Source organism: Lipophrys pholis, assembly GCF_963383615.2.
Source record: "Lipophrys pholis genome assembly, chromosome: 7".
Classification (NCBI taxonomy): domain Eukaryota; kingdom Metazoa; phylum Chordata; class Actinopteri; order Blenniiformes; family Blenniidae; genus Lipophrys; species Lipophrys pholis.
In genome coordinates this window covers 2,676,315-2,696,040 of record NC_137638.1, presented here as the reverse complement: position 1 = coordinate 2,696,040, position 19,726 = coordinate 2,676,315, and the positions used below count along the sequence as shown (strand labels likewise).

The following is a 19,726-nucleotide window of genomic DNA, read 5'->3' as shown; positions in this document are numbered from 1 at the left end:
GCTCAGACGGGAGAGCGCCAACTTTCCCAGCAGCCGAACTGGAGTTTAGATAAAACCGACAAAAGGAATCAGTGAAAACAGGGCGCTAAAACCAATCGAGGCCACGTTAGAAAACTATGTAAAGCCGCTTAGACCCCCCCCCCCCAAAGAAAAAAACCATCTACTAGAAATCTACTCTAAAAACAGTCCCAGAACAAGGCCGGACAAGCAGCGTCTTGTTTCTAGCAGCTGAGATCCTGGAAGATGTGAAAAGGAGTCCGAACAGGAACGCCTTTATTGTGAAATCAGAAGAATTTTACTTCATTTAACTTCTAACCCGGGATGGTCTAAAGTTCATAAAGCATGAAGTCATGTGTGACCTTTATGTGCTTCTGCCTTTCCACCTGCACAAGCTGTTTATTTTACCATCGAAAAGTTTTTTTTTTTTTTTTTTTTTTTTCATTCATCACAAGGTCTGGAAGTCCCAATTGTACCATTTCATTAATTCCTCCTATTTTCCGGGTTTTCACACATGGAAACGTGAGCGTTCCAGGATTTCGTCCGTTTCAGACGACACTGACGTTTGTTTTTCCCGCGACGGCCGTTAACAAAAAGGGCAAATAACTACATTTGTTTAGAGTTTATATCAGGAAACCGTGAATCCTCCATTGTTGTGTGTGTGTGTGTGTGTGTGTGTGTGTGTGTGTGTGTGTGTGTGTGTGTCTGTGTTTGCTCGACTCTCTGGGTTGTTTCTGAATTTCCCAGAGTCGCCGAGCAGCGGCCGGAGCTCCTCCCACGTGATGCTGCGCGTTAACTGTGCCTGCACATATCAAGGTCACTGTATTTATTTTTTTGTGTCCGTTTTCTTTTTTTTTTACATTTCTGTGAGGTTGTTGCTTTATTCGTGTGTCTCCCGTGTAAATAGGTTTATTAAACACACGCACACAGTCAGTAGCTGCACTGAAATAAGCTTTCTGTAACATTTCCTGCCTTAACAGCTTCGCCGAGGCTCCCGCTGCTGAAACTGTGACGGTTTTGAACGGCGGTTGTTGTTTGTCTTTTCTGTTTGTGCCTGTTGAGAAGCGGCGAGCGAGGATGACGGGGAGGTTTCTGTCTCGGTTCAAAAAGACTTTCACTGATTTAACGTGAGCACAAGAGTCCAGCGCGCCGGCTGGCTGGTTTAACGAGGTTTGAAAGCCAGATGATGAGTTTTGATGACCCCTCTCTCCACCCCCTCCACCCCCCTCCGGCTCGCTTCCACCTGAAGCCTTCGCCGGCCTTCCCTGGCGCTGGAATGTGTTTTGCCGGCGACTTTTTACGAGGTCCAGCGTGTGCCGCTGGGCAGTGATTGATGAGCTGGAGCTCCGGCCTGCCGACGAGGCCAGACGGAGGAGAGAAGACGTCGTCGGGGAGCACATTCCTCCTCCACGTGTTGACGGACGCATCGCATTGTTTTGGGACCCGGAGGCCCAACGCTGTTTGTCGTTGGTGGGTCCTCTTCATCACTTCTTCTTCTTTTGTTTACTTGAAAAAGCTCTGAGAATTCCACTGAAACCTGCTTTAGTTTGTCTCCATGTTGCCTTCCTTTTTTTTATTTTTTTTTTTAAACCATCACATTTTCCAGTCTGGTAAAGATTCTTGTTGGTGGGAAATGTTTTTAATTTTTTAATTTTTTTTTCTTCTTGTGGTTACACTACATGCAGTTCTGAAAATGTCCCTCATTGAAGCTGGATGAATAAGTGTGTGTGTATATTTTTGAAGCGTGTGTGTAAAGGGACTAAGCTACAGTATTAAGTGCACACTATGATGATAATCAGTTGTAAGAAGAAAAGAAAAAAAAGCTGTTTCTCCGTTGCTTTATTTTTTTCTGGCAATACCTGTAGTTATAAAAGAACCGTTGAACAGCTGCTTTTCTCTTTGTCTCTTTATCAACTGTGCTCTTCACTTCGCAGCGATATACAAGCTGAAAATATTCTTGTAGTTTTTGATATTTACGGTTGGAAAATGTTTGATTTTCAAGTGAAAACACAAAAAACTTGTGTTTTTCGGGGTCTGTTTACATGACAACGGTGCTCAGAACCACTGAAAACGCAACTTTTCTAAAACGCTCAAACTCCGTCTCCATAGAAACGGAGGAAAATGCAACTTTTCTGAAACACTGCTACTGTGAATGCATTAGTCATAAAAAAGTCAAAGTTTACTTCAAAAAGAACGAGTATAAAGTGAGTGGGAGATAACATGTTAACGAACCAGGAACTGGTTTAAAAACTGTTGGAAACCAGTTTGTCTCTGGTTCATGAAATCAGATGGAAACTGAAACAATCATCTGAAAACTAGTCCGAACAACTATCATGAACCCGCTTATTAGTCACGAAAAATACCAGTTAAACTAGTAAAGCCCACTTTAAAACACTTGGCTATAAGCCAAACATTATACTTGATATTCAAGGTCAGAAAATGTCCTGAAATGTTGGAAAATGCAGCTGGAAATGAACCGAAACCTCCTGAAATAATGAAAAAGACATTGAAATGGATACTGCAACAAGTTCAGTCAAATAACATAGAATGAAAGACTTCAGTAGTTTAAAAGAGGTGTTTTTTTTTAATGTCTTCATTTTTAGTCATCTTCTCACAGAAGACACACAAAACTACATTACTGTATTTAAATAAAGATCTAGTTTCTCTTAATGGTAGAGAAGCCGAGTTGGAAGGGGGGGGGCACTGACGGCTGGCATGGATCTAAATCAATGACAATATGATGGAAAACCCTTCACTGTGTCATGTCAGAAACCCCCCTCATGGAGCCCCTCTACTGGATCGACTCCAGCAGGAGGCTGAGGTTGATCCTTATCAACGACACAATCTGAACATTCCATCAATGTGTCTGGAGCCCCCCTGATGCCCCCCCCTGAGCTGAGACACTGAGCTGAAGGCTAATTTGCACCCAAAACAAACAAAGTTCAGATAATAAGATCTGATAAGTCAAACACACTTTAGCTCAGGGGTCACATGCAGCCCGATAACATCTGGGGTGGGCCAGACCGGTAAAATAGACCCATGATAACCTTAAAAATTTAAACTTTAAAGTTTTACTTGTGTTGTGGTGCAGAGTATACCTGAGGATTATGTCTATATTTTCACAAAACAAAACAATTGCTATGGAGAATTTAATACAATCTCAACATAGCCAATTTTAATGAAACGTTCTGGTGGAACGTAGTGAAATGTCTAGAAAACAAACTTCTCTTATAGCTCTTGCATTATACAGGCTTTTACGAACTCACCATGACAGAATGGTTTTGAGGTTAATGCTGGAAAAATTGTTATCAAATCGATATTTTCTTTGAAATGTTGATAATCTCCTTGGTGGTCTGGCCCAATTTGGGCCCACAGGCCTCATGTTTTACACCCCTGAGGCAGTGAACACACAACTCATTTGAAGTAATAAAAACTATTTGAACTATTTCTTGATCTTTCTGGTCAATATGATGAAATAAAACCCTAAAAAAAAAAAACTGAAAATTCTGCTTCTAAAATTTTTGGTTTTTACTTCAGGTGAGTATTGGTATATCTTTTTATTTTAAACATTTTTATACAAGTTAAAGACAATTAAAACAATGATGATCGTACTAATAATGAAAAAAAATTTATTATTGATAATCTACGGAAGAATTGTAGGACCACTGAAGAAAAAACAACCTTCATGCACTTTAGAAAAAGTCGAAAACCAAAGTCGAGATTTTTTTTTTTCAAGGTGGAAAAATACTTTTTTTTTTACAAAGTCCGTCCTTCCACATGCCAGCGCGTGTGACTGCTTCCTCAAACTGCACATCAGGAGGTTTAATGAAGTGATGAAAAGATGCTTCAGGACAGAATGGAGCTCATAAACACGGTCCAGTTATCATCAGAATCAGGACCAGAAGAGACGGAGCAGGCCTGCTGCCTGGTTCCGTCGCGGAAGTTCGTCTAAAACGAAGGACAAAGACACGAATCCCGGGCTGCTTATTTAAATGTTCTTATTAATTAAGGAAATCCTGTGTAAAATCACATGTCCATAAGCAGTAAGCAACCCGATATAGTCAGAATTAAGTGATTTAATGTGGTTTCACATCTATGGGCAGATGATGAGGGATTAATAGACGTCTCTCTCTGAAAAAAAATAATAATATCAATCATCAATCCTCAATATTCAGTAATAATGTATGTTTGCAGCCAAAGGGTTGGTGTTCAACATGTAAAAGAAAGACATCATAATTTGAATAAAATAATTTGAATACAATACATATGTTTAAAAGGTTTTCTTTTTTACATCTTTACTATGTTGGGCAGATTTACTACACGTCTGAAGAATATCTAAAGCCTGAGCCGGGAGACAAGGTGATGTTTAGATTCCTTCGGCCAAAATACCTGCAAAAAACTAAAAATACCTGCAACAAGCCAAAAATACCTGCAAGCAGCCAAAAATACCTGCAAGCAGCTGGTGGAGAAAAAAAAAACACAAAATCATATGAGTAGTAGAAGTGAACAAAGTTTCCACGTTGTTATGTTTTGTGATTAATTCATTAATATAATTTAAGACAAAACTGCTCTTCTTGTTCACGATCATCAAAGATTTGATTGGTTGATCAACAGTTAGTGAAGGAATATTTATATATTACATATTTTACTTCATTTAAAGTGAATCCACCCGTTTTAACGTCATGATGAGAAGCCCCGCCCCCTTCCGAGTAACCGCGGCGCGTGTTTCCTGCAGGGAGGAGTGTGTGCGGGTGTGTGTGCGTGTGTCTGTGTGTGTGTGTGTGCGTGTGCGTGTGTGTTCAGTCAGAAGTCATTCACTGCAGCAGACTTCTCTCCTCCACATCGACCCGCAGACTCTCTGATCACATCTGATCACATCTGATCGATACTCCACAGGAACCCTCGGTTCGTCTATTGATCGAAACCTCGTGGTGAAGTTTCTCAAAGTTTTTTTTGTTTGTTTTTCTCTCACTTGCGTCTCGGGAAGTGAAAACCAACAAACTGCGTTTGGATTTAACACTTTAATTTTTTTAAACTTTCACACTGAAGGTAAGTCTCTCTCTCTCTCTCTCTCTCTGTATATATATATCTATATATATATAGATATATATATATAATTTCTCTTATATTTGTTGTGCAGCGTGTTCTGAAGATTAAAACTATTGCAATCAAAGATATACGTGGTGCATCGTGAACCAATGCTGCACAAACATCACGATACACATAGAAACACCGTGTTCACGTAACAGTGCTCTTTCTCTTTTCACACCAGCTGCTGCTTTCCCTGCTGATTTTATTACATGGTCGTCACATATTCCCGCCAGCAGCTTTCACAATAGAAGCACTTTGTTGTTTTTAAATCATTGCTTTATTCGCTCTGCGTCTGTTTTCTCTTCTCTGGCTTCCAGACTTCAAATAAGTAGAAGTTGCAAATGAAGTAAAGTGTTTTAAATGTATTTATTTGTGAATCTATCGTGATAAATCTCACTTTTCTTACTGTGACCAGCGCCGACATCTCATAACATCAACTGGATAGATTAATATAGAAGATAGTTTACTGTAAACAATCGTCAATGTTAAGCTTTCATTTCACCTAAATGACTCCATTGTGTTGAAACTCTGATGCAAAAAGGAAATAAGAAAACTACCAGTCATTTATCAAAATAAAGTGTATTGACGTAGCGCTCATCAATGACAGCTTTATAAAAACTGCAAATACCAAAATAAATGTTAAAAACTACAATAAAAAGCATCTTAATGCATAAATCTAAAAAGTCGTGTGTGATATAGAAAATAAAGCTTTAAAAGTCACTAAACTTGATAATTGAGCATTTCCTTTGACATATAGTGTAAATAATGTACGTTTTAAGGTCAAATGTGTTGAAACATGTCACTACTTTATATAACTGGTCAGTTTAAAGAATCGGCTGTTTTCTGACCTCCGGGTGTTTTTCTTCTTGTTAAATGCGACACCGAGTGAATTGCAGCAGTTTATTTTATACCGTTTGTGTTTTAACGATTTATTCATCTGTCTGAGCCGTTCACTTCAATATTCACTGTTTATTAACAACTTCAGTCATTTCCCTTCTACATTTAGATCATCTATTCCTTTTAATGGAATGTTTCTAGCCGCTGTTGTTGGTCAGGATGACCACCGACTGTTTGACCGTACCTTTTCTTCAAGAAAACAACTAAAACACAAATAGCTGTCATTGTTCCGAGGCTGTCGGTAACTCTGGATCAGCCTTGTTTAACTTTCGCTAAAACTTTTCTTCTTTTTGCGACCAACGAATTGTCTTTATATTTTAGCTTGGCGATGTTTAACCTATATTAACCCTTTAAAGACATAAGCACTTTAATTATATTTATTAATTCAAGATGTTGGTGTTTAATATCCATGTTTTAATTCTATCAATGATTCATCAATATATTGTTTTTACCTTAACTTTAGTATTTGTCATTTACCGTAATTTCCGGACTGTTGAGCAAAATTTTTATTTAAAAAGGAAAAAAAAAAAAAAAAAAAAAGTTCGGAGTTACGTGATGCACCTGAACACATCACCCATGTGCGTGAAGCTCGTTAACGCGTGAAAATCCATAAATAAGATGCGCCATTGTTTAACGGTTCAGAGCGTCTAAAAAGAGTCGTGGCTTATAGTCCAGAAATTACGGTACTCAGGCAGATCGCCTTGATTATATTTATATTTCATGCATTTCAACAATTTATCTATTACATTCACACAACAGAGTCTCAAGTGAAATCGCTTGAGTTTTGCGTTTTATTTTCAGTGAAGTTTTGCTTTTTGAAAGCAACATCTGTTCACACGGCAATGGCAGAAATGCAGAAAATGACGTCGTTCACACGTTGGGCCTTATGGCCCAATGTGCAAACTACGTCATTGGCGTTTCTGGTGGTGTTCTTGCTTGTTTTAGTAATGAAACCACACACACACACACACACACACACACACACACACACACACACACACACACACACACACACACACACACACACACACACAGCAGAGAACAATAAACATTAACAACGGGAGAACAGGGACATTCTGGTGGAGAGACCACCAAGTTATTACGCTGACTGTCAAAATAAAAGTACCAAGTTGGATTGTTATTACGCTGACTGTCAAAATAAAAGTACCAAGCTGCATTGTTATTACGGTGACTGTCAAAATAAAAGTGCCAGGAGACTATGGAGTCACGACACTCTGGAGGAAACGTTGTTCTGATTGTCTCTACTGAGCATGTGCAGAACTATTTACCACGGCCGTGGTGCAGATGACCAGTAGTGGTCCTGGTCCTGGTATTAACGTGCATTTCGGGTGATCTGCTCACGTGTGGCGAGTCCTGACGGCTCACTCACCACTTGAGATGGGATTGTGTCACTACCTCTACGTCACTTCCGCTAAATGGCCCTGTTGCGATACGAGTCGTGCAGCTCGTGGTCGAGAGGACTCGACCACGAGCCCAGGCCGCCGCCGGGCTCCGTCTCTCTGCAGACCTCCAGGCGAGGCGGCCATCTTGTTAGCCATAGCATCTTTGGGAAGTTTTAAAGATTGTATAACACACATTCACTTTAGCGGAAAGCACGGCATTTTATCGTGTTTGGTTTCTGAACTTATCTTCATCTCTTTTGGCTTCGTGTTGCTTTGAATCGGAGCGTTGTCGTTTAATTTTTCTGCCGAGTCATCTGTGTAAATCCACGTGTGTGTGTGTTTGGCTGTGCCTGCCGGCTGAGGACGTCGGACGTGTTCAGCTCCTGCGTCTCGCGTTGGACAGACTCTCGTCAACTCGGCTGCTTTTGTTTGAACACGTTGCTCTTTATCGCTGCGTCTTTCCTGTTTCATGTTGTGACGTCCGGTGATTGTTCGTTTCCACTGACAATGAAATAAGACGACGTGAAGAAGTCGGACCCATCGTCACCGCGATGCTATTCTTTCTTCTTCTTCTTCTTCTTCTTCTTCTTCTTCTTCACTTGGGCCGTTTTCCAGTTCTTAGAACGCCAGTGCGTACTCGCATACATCATGAGTAACTACTTGCAGGGCGTCCTCGGAAGTGCCCATCTCCTCCGCCATCTCTTGCCAAATGCATTATGGGTAATTTGTCTTCCCGGTGTCGATGCATCCTCGATTAAGTGGGCGGAGCGAGGACACAGCCGGGTACTCCATGTGTACTCTGTGAGAAACGGCTTAAGAATTGGGTCAGTACTTGGTCTAACACTGATGACGTGTCATGGGTACACGAGAACACAAGTATGGACAAGTATGGGTTTTGGAAAACGGCCTTGGATTCAAGGGCAGTTGGCATCCGTGAAGTGGCACTACCGCCACCTGCTGGTTCCAGCTAGTCCCTGCCATTCCCGCGCGCTCAAACAAAAAAAGAAAGAAGAAGTTACTCCTTCGTCTTTAAGAGATTTTGTATCTGAACTCAGAGAAAAGTCATGGACGTCCTGAAGGAGCTGATCTGAACAGAGACCTCACTCTCCCTCGTCTGAACCTCATTCCCTCGAGATCCCCTCATGTGTTTCACAATTTCTGTCTCAGGACATCTTGTTGTTGTAGGAATACGTAGCTAGCATGGGAGAATCGCTGCTGCACTTCATGATTTCCTTCCAGCCTCCTCTGGGATTGTTGTTGTTTTACACGCCGGCTGAATAAAACATGGCAGACCTTTGCAATTTGACACGGAGCCTCTCTGACATCAAGAGCAACAAAGGCTTCATTTGTAAATCCAATAGAAAGAACAGAAAGACTTTCTGATGACTATCAGCTGAGAAATAACAAGTCTGAAGTTTTGCTATGAAGGTTGTTTTTATTTTTTTTTTTTCCCGACCCAGAAGGGAGAAGTGGGACTGGGAGAGCAAAGACCTTTGTCTTCTTGTGCAGCTGCTTACTTCAAAAACTCCACGTAACCCCGAGAAAACCTTCCCTCCCAGGGAATTCTGCCGCGTACAAACAGCGGCTATCCGCTAGTGAAGCCCCGTGTCGAGGAATCCCACTGCCGTCCCCCGTTATCAGAACTTTGTGATGATAAGATGTCCCGAAGAGCGAGCGTGAGAAACATGTGGCGGCGAGTTCAGAGCTGAATCGAGACGCCGTCGCTCTCGCCTGTCGGTTGTTCCTCGGTCAGTGAAGGGAGACGACACCGGGCCGAAAAATAACACCGTACCAGAAATTATGACGAATTAGTACTTTACACCAACAAGGCTGACGTTTGATCACATCCATCCATCCATCCATCCATCCATCCATCCATCCATTCATGGAGCTGTACTGAAAAGTCAACATGACCAGCAGAACAGCTTCTTCCATCCATCCATTCGTCCAAACATCCATTCATTCATCCATGCATGCATGCATCCATCCATCCATCCATCCATCCATCCATCCATCCATCCATCCATCCATCCATCCATTCGCCCATTCATCCATTCATCCATTCGCCCATTCATCCATTCGTCCAACCATCCATTCATCCATCATCCATCCATCCATCTGCTCATCCACATATCGGTCTGTCTGTCCATGCATCCGTCCTTCCATCCATCCATCCATCCATCCATCCATCCATCCATCCATCCATCCATCCATCCATCCATCCATCCACGTTTCGATCATCATAATTCAGTTTTTTTGATCGAATCCATTTTGAACATGAAAATAAAGTTCTAATCAGCTCAGCGTTTATCAGAGATGCTCTTATAGTACTGAGAGACATTTCCTCAGCTGGCCCGCCACGACTTTTATTTGCTGATTTCATGATAATATTTTTCATTGTTGAACAAAACTCTTATGTCTTTTGATCTTTTCCGACTCTATTTTGTTTTTTTGTTTTTCCCCCACAGCCTTGAAGTCGTCACCGATCGTCTCCAATACGACTGATATATAATTTTTTTCTAATATTTTCTGCCAAATTCTCATTTATTTTGCACAATAAATTCCTTTGCCATCCAACGCGATGGTTTTACATTTTATTTTCGTCTAACACAAATCACAGTGAAATCGAGCAAACAAACACGGAGACATTTTCCAGAAGATCTTTCTCATTTGAACCGGCTCATCTGAAAGCTGCTCTTCCTGTTTGATATTAATCTATTAGTGTGACTGGCCGAGCCTCAAACCATCTCACTGTGAGATGACGGTGCACACCACTGCACCAGTGTCTGTCTGTCTGTCTGTTCTCTCTCTCTCTCTCTCTCTCTCTCTCTCTCTCTCTCTCTCTCTCAGAGCTGTTTATAGAAACTGAAAAGTCTCACAAACAGGCTCCTGTGTGCAGAATATTCTGCATTTTTCAACTATTTTAATCCAAACATTTAAACCGATGATGCCTCTGGGATCATTCCTGGTTATTTTAGATTTTTTTTTTTCTTTCCAGATGTGCTCCCTTTTCAGATTAAACTAACGCGTATCGGGAGTAAATGAAAGATTTTCTTTCAGTTTAGAGTAAATGAAGAAGAATCTGTTTGACTTCCTCACTTCATTGAGAAACGTATCAGATGTGGGTTTCTCACTTCACTTCCTTTACACTCACGGCGTTTCCTCTTTCTCACTTCTGCTCTCCGTCTTCCTGCTGCCACCTAAACAGCTGCACGATTCTGGCGTCAACCTCTGGGAAGTCTGTGAGCAAAGAGGACCGCCGCCGCCGTCGCCGCTTCATCTTGGAGGAGTCCGTGGCGATGACGTGTCGTCGAGGAGCTCGGTCCGCCTCTTCTCGGCCCGTCTGAGCTGTTGGAGCGACTCTGGTGGATGTTTCAGGGGCTGAGGAGGCTGCAGCTATGGACGTTGTGGCGAGGTTTCCTCCCTCCTCATTAGTGACCCCGCCGCTCGCCTCACCATGCTGGATGACCCCGCCGAAGTCCCCTACATCGTCCTGGAGCTGCTGATCGCCGTCTTCTCCGTGCTGGGCAATGTGCTGGTGTGCTGGGCCGTGTGCCTCAACAGCAACCTGCAGAGCATCACCAACTTCTTCGTGGTGTCGCTGGCGGTGGCCGACATCGCCGTGGGCGTCCTGGCCATCCCCTTCGCCATCGCCATCAGCACCGGCTTCTGCTCCAACTTCTACGGCTGCCTCTTCATCGCCTGCTTCGTGCTCATCCTCACGCAGAGCTCCATCTTCAGCCTGCTGGCCATCGCCATCGACCGCTACATCGCCATCAAAATACCGCTCAGGTCAGTGACCTCGAGGTTTCGTCGACGTCAGAAACAATAAGTGGAGTTCAAATCTAATGTAAATTAAATGTAATACATACAGTATATTTATCAAAGTTAGAGTAAAGTGACTTTGAACACCGAATAGATTTTAACTCTCTCTGAAGCAAATTTCACCCAGTTTAAATTTAAGGAGATTTATAAGGCGCTTTGACAGGAAAACCGCAAAAACTATTAGTAACAAATCAATAAAGTCACAAAAGCAGCATGAAATGGAAATAATTACCTGAACTGCAACGTTAGGAACAAAATATTCAATGTAAAATTTTGACAATAAAGAATAGAATTAAATGCAAAAGAAAGACGATGTCACTTGTTTCCACTGAGAACCAGGAATGAAAATACAGTATTTTTGCGTTTTCGTTGGGGAAAATGTTCATATTTACTCTGAAAATGATGTAGTGCTCATATAGGGCCACTAGTGGGTGCTGTTGTTTGTTAATGAAACTACACATACGTGTACGCAGTGACCAATCAGCTCTAAACATAAACAATAGGAGAACACGGTGGGATTGTTATTACGGTGACTTGTCAAAATAAAAGTACCAAGTCCCAGGAGAATATGGCGTGGGAGTCATGACGCTCTGGAGGAAACATGTATAAATCCATGGATTCAATATAACTTAGAATATTTCAGAGTTTTCCTGGTGCATAAACACACAGCAGAAAGTAATTAAAAATACCTCTTTGAAGTCGTAAATGCTTTCAAACTAAAATATTCAAATCACGGATGAAATAATTCATCGTTTTTTCTCTATCTTTGTAAATCTCACTGTAATGTGTTCAAATGAAGTTAAGTAAAGAGTTTAATCTAAAAGTTGAACTTGACCAGATTGGAGCCCAGAACACAGAAAAGAAGCTTGATTGGAAAAACAACTAAAGTCAATAAATGTTGAAATATTGAGAAAATCTGAAAAAAAAAAAAAAAATCTGTCTTCCCATCTGTCTGTGAGTCCCAGGCAGCCGGGGTCTCACAATCGCGCTTCATAATTCATACAGGGACGATCAGTGAAGACGTGACCTTTAACCGTCAAGTCTTGGCCGAATAAGTGCGTCCAGAAATGGCGTCTCTCTGGAGGACGCTCCCGTCCCGGCAGAGCAATCAAATAAATATTTCTTTAATTGCTTATACAGACGTGGTAACCTCCACGTGACCTTCCTGTGTCATTTCACTGTGAAAACAGTGGGACGTCACTCGGCCCGGCGCTCCGGTTGACTCGCCGTCGGTCCGGGAGTGTTTCCACCTCAGGATTCCCGTTTTCCGGCTGAAGATACGTGAGGCTTCCTCTGCCTCGTTTTTTTTTGGGGGGGGGGGGGGTATTTTTTTTTTTGTGCGTGTCCGTGACGGAGGGTGGCCTTGTTTTCGCAGCATTAACCTTTGCACTTTTAACATTTGAAGAATGTGATAGAAACAAGCCAAATGTCTCAGCTGCTCTCCCACACTGCGCCGCGGGCCCACCAGAAATAGACTGCGCCCTTTGAGGAGTCCTGAAGCTGCTTTGTTTGTTTGTTTGTTTATCCTTGTTTCTCTTCTGGTTCCGGGATGAGAAGTGCTTCCTCAGAAAAAAAAAAAAAAACGACACACTATCACAGACAACTGTTCTTATTATCTTTAAAGATTCTTTAAAATTTTTCAAAATAAGAGCTGCGTGCATTTCTTTTTCCACATATTTCTTTGGGGGGGATATTGTGACGGAAAAAAGGGTCAAAGCTTTGTATTTTTAATTTCTACAAATCTTTTCTGGCTCTATATCAGACGTATGATTGGACACACTGCAGCAAGTTGCCAAACAAAAGATGCTTTTCAAAGTAAAATCCATAATGTAGAACCCAGAGCACCTTTTTCTTGCACTGAAGAGGCTCTATATTTAGCAGCTTTTTCTTGAGTGTAGTAATCTATTATTACATTTTCACACGTTTCAGGCATCCCTCCTGTTTTAGATTGTGTTTCTTTGTGTGTTTTTGTTTCTTGCTCTGAGCACACAATTTCCTGTGAGAGATTAAAATGGCATCTGTCAGTTGCATCGGTCTGGGTGTAGCGGTCGGACGTCTCTCACGTTGATGTTTATCATTCACTACATTAGATAAACATTAGATCTTCAACACTATCTCACGCATGATTATTGAAGTGCTTATTCCTCCTTTAAACGGGAGTTTATTGGATTTGTAACGGAGCTGGATGACGCTCTTGTTAAAGCTGGTGAGCATGAGAGAGGAAATGGTTTGTTGGAATCATAAATCAAGAGCTGTTTTTTTTTTTTTTTTTTCACATTTGAAGCAACTTTACATAAAGCGTTATCTCAGTGAGCAGGAAAGAGACAGAGACTAAGAATTATTTCAAGAGACAGGAGTTTAGTGAACTAGAAACAGACCTGTTCTTCACATAGAAACAACGGCTAGAAATAAGGCTGAACAGTAGAGAGAATAGCCAATTTATAGGAACGGGGCTTTAGTTAAAATCATAAACACTCGTAACCAGACATGAAGTAGGCATGGATAGAGAAAACTTATTAGCATTTTTTTTTTTAAATACTTTATTTATTACTTTTTGTGTAAAACGAAACAGAACATTGAGGCGACAAAGAAAAACATGATCTGCCGACCACTCTTTTCACATATGGGGGTGTGATCGAAACATGTACATGAACATACATATATTCATACATATACAGATACCTCATGTACACTAATATTATAAGGAAAGGGGGGGGGGGGTGTTCTTGGAAACAAAACGCTCGTTATCATTTAAAGGTACAGGCACAGAAACTGCCTGTTCTCAGTTGAGTCACCAGAAGGACTTTTAGACTTGACATTCAGGACCCAGGTACTGAATAAAATGTTGTTGGACCTTTTGTGGACGATGTGAAATTTTTGATAAACTGTATAATATGGGACCTTTAATAGTACAAGTTAACTGGGTAAGCAGCAAACAGAGAGACGGCAGCTCTGCAGCTCTGCAACTCTACACTTGGCTGTGCCTTCAACAGACGGATTAAGTAGCCTAGTGAGTAACTGTAACTATAGTAATAGTAACCAGTTACACTTTGCTATCAGAGGTGGTGGTCTTATGGAAATGTATTATTTAATATTGTGTAATTCAGAACTTAAAATACACAAATTTATCATTAACCACTGCCACTCTAGATTTAAACATTGTGGACATCAGCTATTGTGCCGACCACAGTTAAAGCAAAGTGAAATACATATTTAAAGTCATCCATATCATTATAGGTGCATATTTATACTCGTAGAACAGTTCAGAGCAGCACAGCCGCCCGTTTCTTTATGTTTTATTTCAGCTCACGTGCTTCCAGGGTCTGATCTTCAGTACGAACACTGAAGACGACGCTCTGCTGCCTAAAGGCTCGTCTGTGACTGATAACATGTTCGTATATATCGAAAGGAGAAATTATGAGGCTAAATGATTCTATAATAATTGAATCATATTACAGAAAGATTCTTGACTGGTTTGTGTGTTTGTTTTCTATCACCGCAGTTTGGGGTAACTGGAGGCGACTCCAGAGAGGAATGATCAGTGTGTTGGTGAATGTCTCATCTGGTTTTTCTCTCTAATCTCATTTTGACTCCCGTCTGATACTCACTTTGAGTGAGGCTCCAGGTTTTCAAGTGAAGAAAGGTAAACTTTTGTTTGTGTTTTGGCTGTTTTGGATCACATGCAGCGGTGCAACTTTTACCCTCACCAGATACCGAGTGGCCCGACATGATGAATGAGGGTCTGACTCCCTCAAGACAATCTGTCTGTCTTGTCTCTTTCTCTCTTTCTGTCCCCTCACCTCAACGGAACGACAGGAACTTTCCTCCTCTGAGTCTGGTTCTTCCGGTTTCTTCCTGTTGAAAGGAAGTTTTTTTTTTTCCCTTTCTACCATTCTCCTCTACTTGTGATTTGAAAGGACTGTTGTTTTTGGCGCTATGCACATATCAAGTCCTACCCCTTCTCCAATATTTAGTAGGTGTATTTTATAATTATATTTTCTGTTTTAAGAATAGCTAGAAGTGGGAAATGGGAATTCCTGAATAGATTGCTTACCTTAATAGAAACCTAATTTTCTTGCATTTCATTATATGTAGTGAAATGCAGGCAAAGGCATTAAAATTGTATTTTGTGGGATATCTTGACTGAAGAATGTGTATAATTACTGATATTGATTGATTGATTGTTTTACTATGGTTATATAAATACATATATATTTTTCTATCTTTGAATTGCACAGTACTTGTTTGTAAAATAAAAGTTAATTGAGACGTGCATTTATTTTTATTAAAATGTTCAAAAAGAGAATAGTTAGTATTATGCATGTAAATATAACAGTAAGAATGTTAAAAAGCTTCTAGCAACAGATGATTGCTGGAAAACGTTGAGCCTTCAACGTTGATCTGTTACTGGACCGCCCACAAAAACCCTCAGGAAACTTTTCTTTCTCTTTCCCGCGAAACAATGACCTGAAATTACTGCCGTGTCAGCGGGTGATGTCTGTGTGTTTTCAGCGTCTGAACGGTCGTCTCTCTCTGCGGGGGACGGGCGACCTTTGAAGCTGCCTTTGACCTTTTGACCCTCGCCACATGCGGCTGATGTTTCTCTCTCCTCTCCAGGTACAACAGCTTGGTGACGGGCGAGCGGGCTCGGGGCATCATCGCCATCTGCTGGGTGCTGTCCATCGCCATCGGTCTGACCCCCATGATGGGCTGGCACAAGTTCTCCCTGAGCGGTAACGCCACGGCGTGCCCGCCCGGCCTGATGGAGTGCCTGTTCGAGCAGGTGGTGGTCATGGACTACATGGTCTACTTCAACTTCTTCGCCTGCGTGCTGATCCCGCTGCTGCTGATGCTGGCCATCTACCTGTGCATCTTCATGGCCGCCCGCCACCAGCTCAAGCTGATCGAGGTGAAGGCGGCTCACGGGGAGAAGACGCGCTCCACGCTGCAGAAGGAGGTCCAGGCCGCCAAGTCCCTGGCCATCATCGTGGGGCTGTTCGCCGTCTGCTGGCTGCCGCTGCACATCATCAACTGCTTCACGCTCTTCTGCCCGGAGTGCCAGCGCCCGCCGCTTTGGGTCCTGAACGTGGCCATAATCCTCTCCCACGCCAACTCCGTGGTCAACCCCTTCATCTACGCCTACCGCATCCGCGAGTTCAGGCAGACCTTCCGCAGGATTATCCGGCGCCACATCCTGGGCCGGCAGGAGGTGTTTCGCACCGGGGGCAGCAAGCGGAACTCCACCCACAACAGCATCACGGACTCCGTCCGGCTGAAAGCCAACGGCCTCAGTCTGGACGTCTTCACGGAGCACAGCAGCAGCAGTGGCGGCAGCAGCGGCGGCTGCGAGAGCGCCCCCCGCTGTCCCGCCCCCCACTGTCCCTCCCCCCACTGTCCCACCCCCCACTGTCCCACCCACATGTCTCCTGTAGGGGGCGGTCTGGTGGCGGTGTCCCACCTCCCTCTGTCGGTTGTCATCTCCCACTGTCCCAAGATGGGGCCGTGTCCGCTGCAAGCCCTCGGACGCACCCCGAACCCGAAGGACCGCCACGTCCAGCGCCTGGACGGCGCCGAGGCTGAGGAGCCGGAGGAGAAGAGCAGCCGGAGCCTCGGCTCGGCCCGTCTCGCCTCGCTTTTCAACAAACAGAAGAAGAAGAGTTGCATAAGCGAACTGACGAAGGCGTCCTGACAAATCCGCAGGAGAGACGCCCAGAATAATCCGGGCGTTAGGAGAACTCACTCTGAATGAACAACAGACGATGAAGCTTCCATCTGTTCAACCTGAAGAAAACCCCCACTATTTAAATACTGTGACTTTTTTAATTTAAGACAATTAAACTAAAGTCTAAAGGCACTGCTGGTGGTCCACAAAGGACAAACTGCTTCTTAACGATGGAATTTAGACACTCTTATGACAAAACTCAGTGGTTCTTAATAGAACTGCAGGATATAGTTATTTTTGGGATATCTACATTATTACAGAAAGAAAACTAACTGATTGAGCTCTGACAAATTAGTTTTGTCTCCGTACGTGTTACATTCATGCTCTGCTAATCCCAAATGACAGAACTTTATATGAGAAAGAAATACGTGATTGATTCAACAACAATTCTACCATTAAGGATTCAAGGACTTTAATTGTCTTTTTTTAATGTACTGGTGCAAAATTCTGATCCCGAGGCCCCGTCGACACCAAAAAGAGAAATAGTAAAGACTGAAATAGAATAAGATAGAAGTAAAATGTGAAATACAACACAAAATAACAATATAACTAATCCAAGCCTTCATATTTCGTATCTGGTCACCACAGAATAAAAGTCAGAGTAGAAACAACAACGCGATCAAGCTGCTCCACTTCTGACAGAAACTGCAGACTCTGAGGAGTAAAACAGTTCAGAACCACCACCATCACCTTCCTCTTCTTCCTCCTCGCTCCTCTTTCAATCCTCCATTTTAAGTACGAAAGAGATCTATCACGACTAAAACACAAAAAAGTTGTACGGTTAACTAATTGACTGGGCGCCTTAGTTATTTCATAACTGGCGATCGCAGGTCAAAGGTCAGAAGCTGCATTCACCAAACTGCTGTGCAGCTCCTTCACAGCTGGTGTAGCTTAGAGGCAAGAGAAAGAGCACTGTTATTTGGAACCACTCGGCCTTTTATCAAGCATTCATTGAAAGATTCAAACGGTCAAAATTTCAAGACTTGTGACGTTCTTAAAAAAAAAAAAAACACACAACCAAACACAACCGTTTTGAAGACGTTTGTCTTCAACAAGCAGTGATGTCCTCCTGATGTCCTCATGAGACGATCGTCCAGCCAAGCATGTGTTTTCTTCATGAAGGTGATGTCCTGTCACTGTTCTCACGACGTGATCACCACAAGGTTGTTTGCCCTTTTTTAATGGTTAACAAGTTCAAGTGTCACTTTTGTCTCCGTCCGATCTGACGCGTAAGACTCTGGAGACGGAACTCCTCGTTTGAATCTGGAATAACTTTTCACTTCACCGCGGACGCGCCTGCATTGTGACTGTAAACGGATTGAGTTTTGTCTTGCGCCTCGGCGCTTCCTGCCGTTTTGGAATTTCGGGCCAAGTTTGCGTCGCGAACTGGAGCCGACGCGTCACGCTTTCTCCAAACAAACCCCCAGGAATCTGTTGATATAATCGCCGAAACGCGCCGTTTCCCAGTCGACGCTTTTATGTGCTTCCTTCAGTTAATTTATTGCAAATGTTGACACGGTTTAGTAAATTGTTGGAAAAGAATTTGAGGCGGATTATTAATGATTATGTGTCATAGCAAACTCTGCGGGCAGCTGCTGCCTCCTGGGTCCGGTCTGAAAGGAATCCCTTCTGTATTTTCTGCTGTTATTTAGTGTTTTTTTAATCAGTGGAGGCCACTGAAGCGTCATTATTCAGGGGGAGGCCGTCACATCGGCCTTTCACCGCCGTCATGTTGTGGAGGTCTGCAGGACTGAGTCACTCATTCTGGGAAATGGTTCATTAAACTGTCAAACTATGTTTGGACTTATTTATTTTTTCAGCTTTCATCGCAAGTCCCCCAGTGAGTTCAGGTCGCAGTGCGCAGGCTCGACTCCTTTGTGAATGCTCTGTTATTAAGGATTCACCACAGAAAATTCTGCTTCTTGTCTCCTCACACTATTACTCCTCCACTGGAGATCACATGCAAAAATCGAACGATAAATATGTATTTATTTCTAGTGTTTTGTCTTAAAGGCGTCATATTATTCAGCTTCTCAACACTTTCAGGGTCTCGTTGGTCTCGAGCTGCATTCAGAATCTGCTGTGTCTGTGTGAGCTGGACTGGCTCCGCCCACACATGCCCATCTCGGGAAGAGGAGGAAGTACTTCCTCTCGTGGTGCCATGTGCCAGAGCAGAGCTGCCTAATTGTGGGAGGAGTCAAAGGGAGGGTCTACCTTGATTGTGATTGGCTAAACCCCCCGATGACACTATATAGGGTTTGATTTCTGATTGGCTGGTTGGAGCAACACACTTTTTAAAACCTGAAACAAGTCAGGGAGAGAGAGGACAGACTGTCTTCACTTCTCGGGCATCATTTTGGGTGTGGGGACGATTAGTACCGTTAGAAAACCATTGGAAAGTGAATTTTGCATAATATGACCTTTTTAAGTAAAAGGAAACACCAGCATCCATCTCCAGCCGAAGCACCCGGATGTAACCGTGACCGCACTAACAGGGGAAAGTCAAAACATGCAGATCATGACCACTTTTAAAACAAGATAAAAGAAAGAGTTTCATCGTAAAGCCTCACAAACGGCAGGTTAAAGAAGGGAGTGTCTTCAGTCCGGGGTCATGATCTAGTCATTAAGAAACACGTTGAGCTTCCTTACCATGATGGTGATCTCTCTCTTGTACACATTCAGGTCGGGAACATTATTGACGTACATCCGTTTGAGTGCACAGCGAACCCCGCTGTGTGTACGGGCCAGGAAGACCACCGAGAAGCCCCCTGAGAACAAAGGACCACAAACA

At 42.8% G+C, this 19,726-nt stretch overlaps 1 protein-coding gene across 1 annotated transcript; it reads left to right on the top strand.

Moving 5' to 3' along the window:
* Positions 1-4,735: 4,735 nt before the first annotated feature.
* LOC308111646 (adenosine receptor A2a-like) lies at positions 4,736-18,732 on the top strand. The gene is made up of 3 exons (XM_080466612.1): positions 4,736-5,046; positions 10,597-11,180; positions 15,831-18,732. Exons 2-3 carry the CDS (start codon positions 10,846-10,848, stop codon positions 16,900-16,902), a joined length of 1,407 nt encoding a protein of 468 aa, XP_080322738.1. The 5' UTR covers positions 4,736-5,046; positions 10,597-10,845; the 3' UTR covers positions 16,903-18,732.
* Positions 18,733-19,726: the final 994 nt, after the last annotated feature.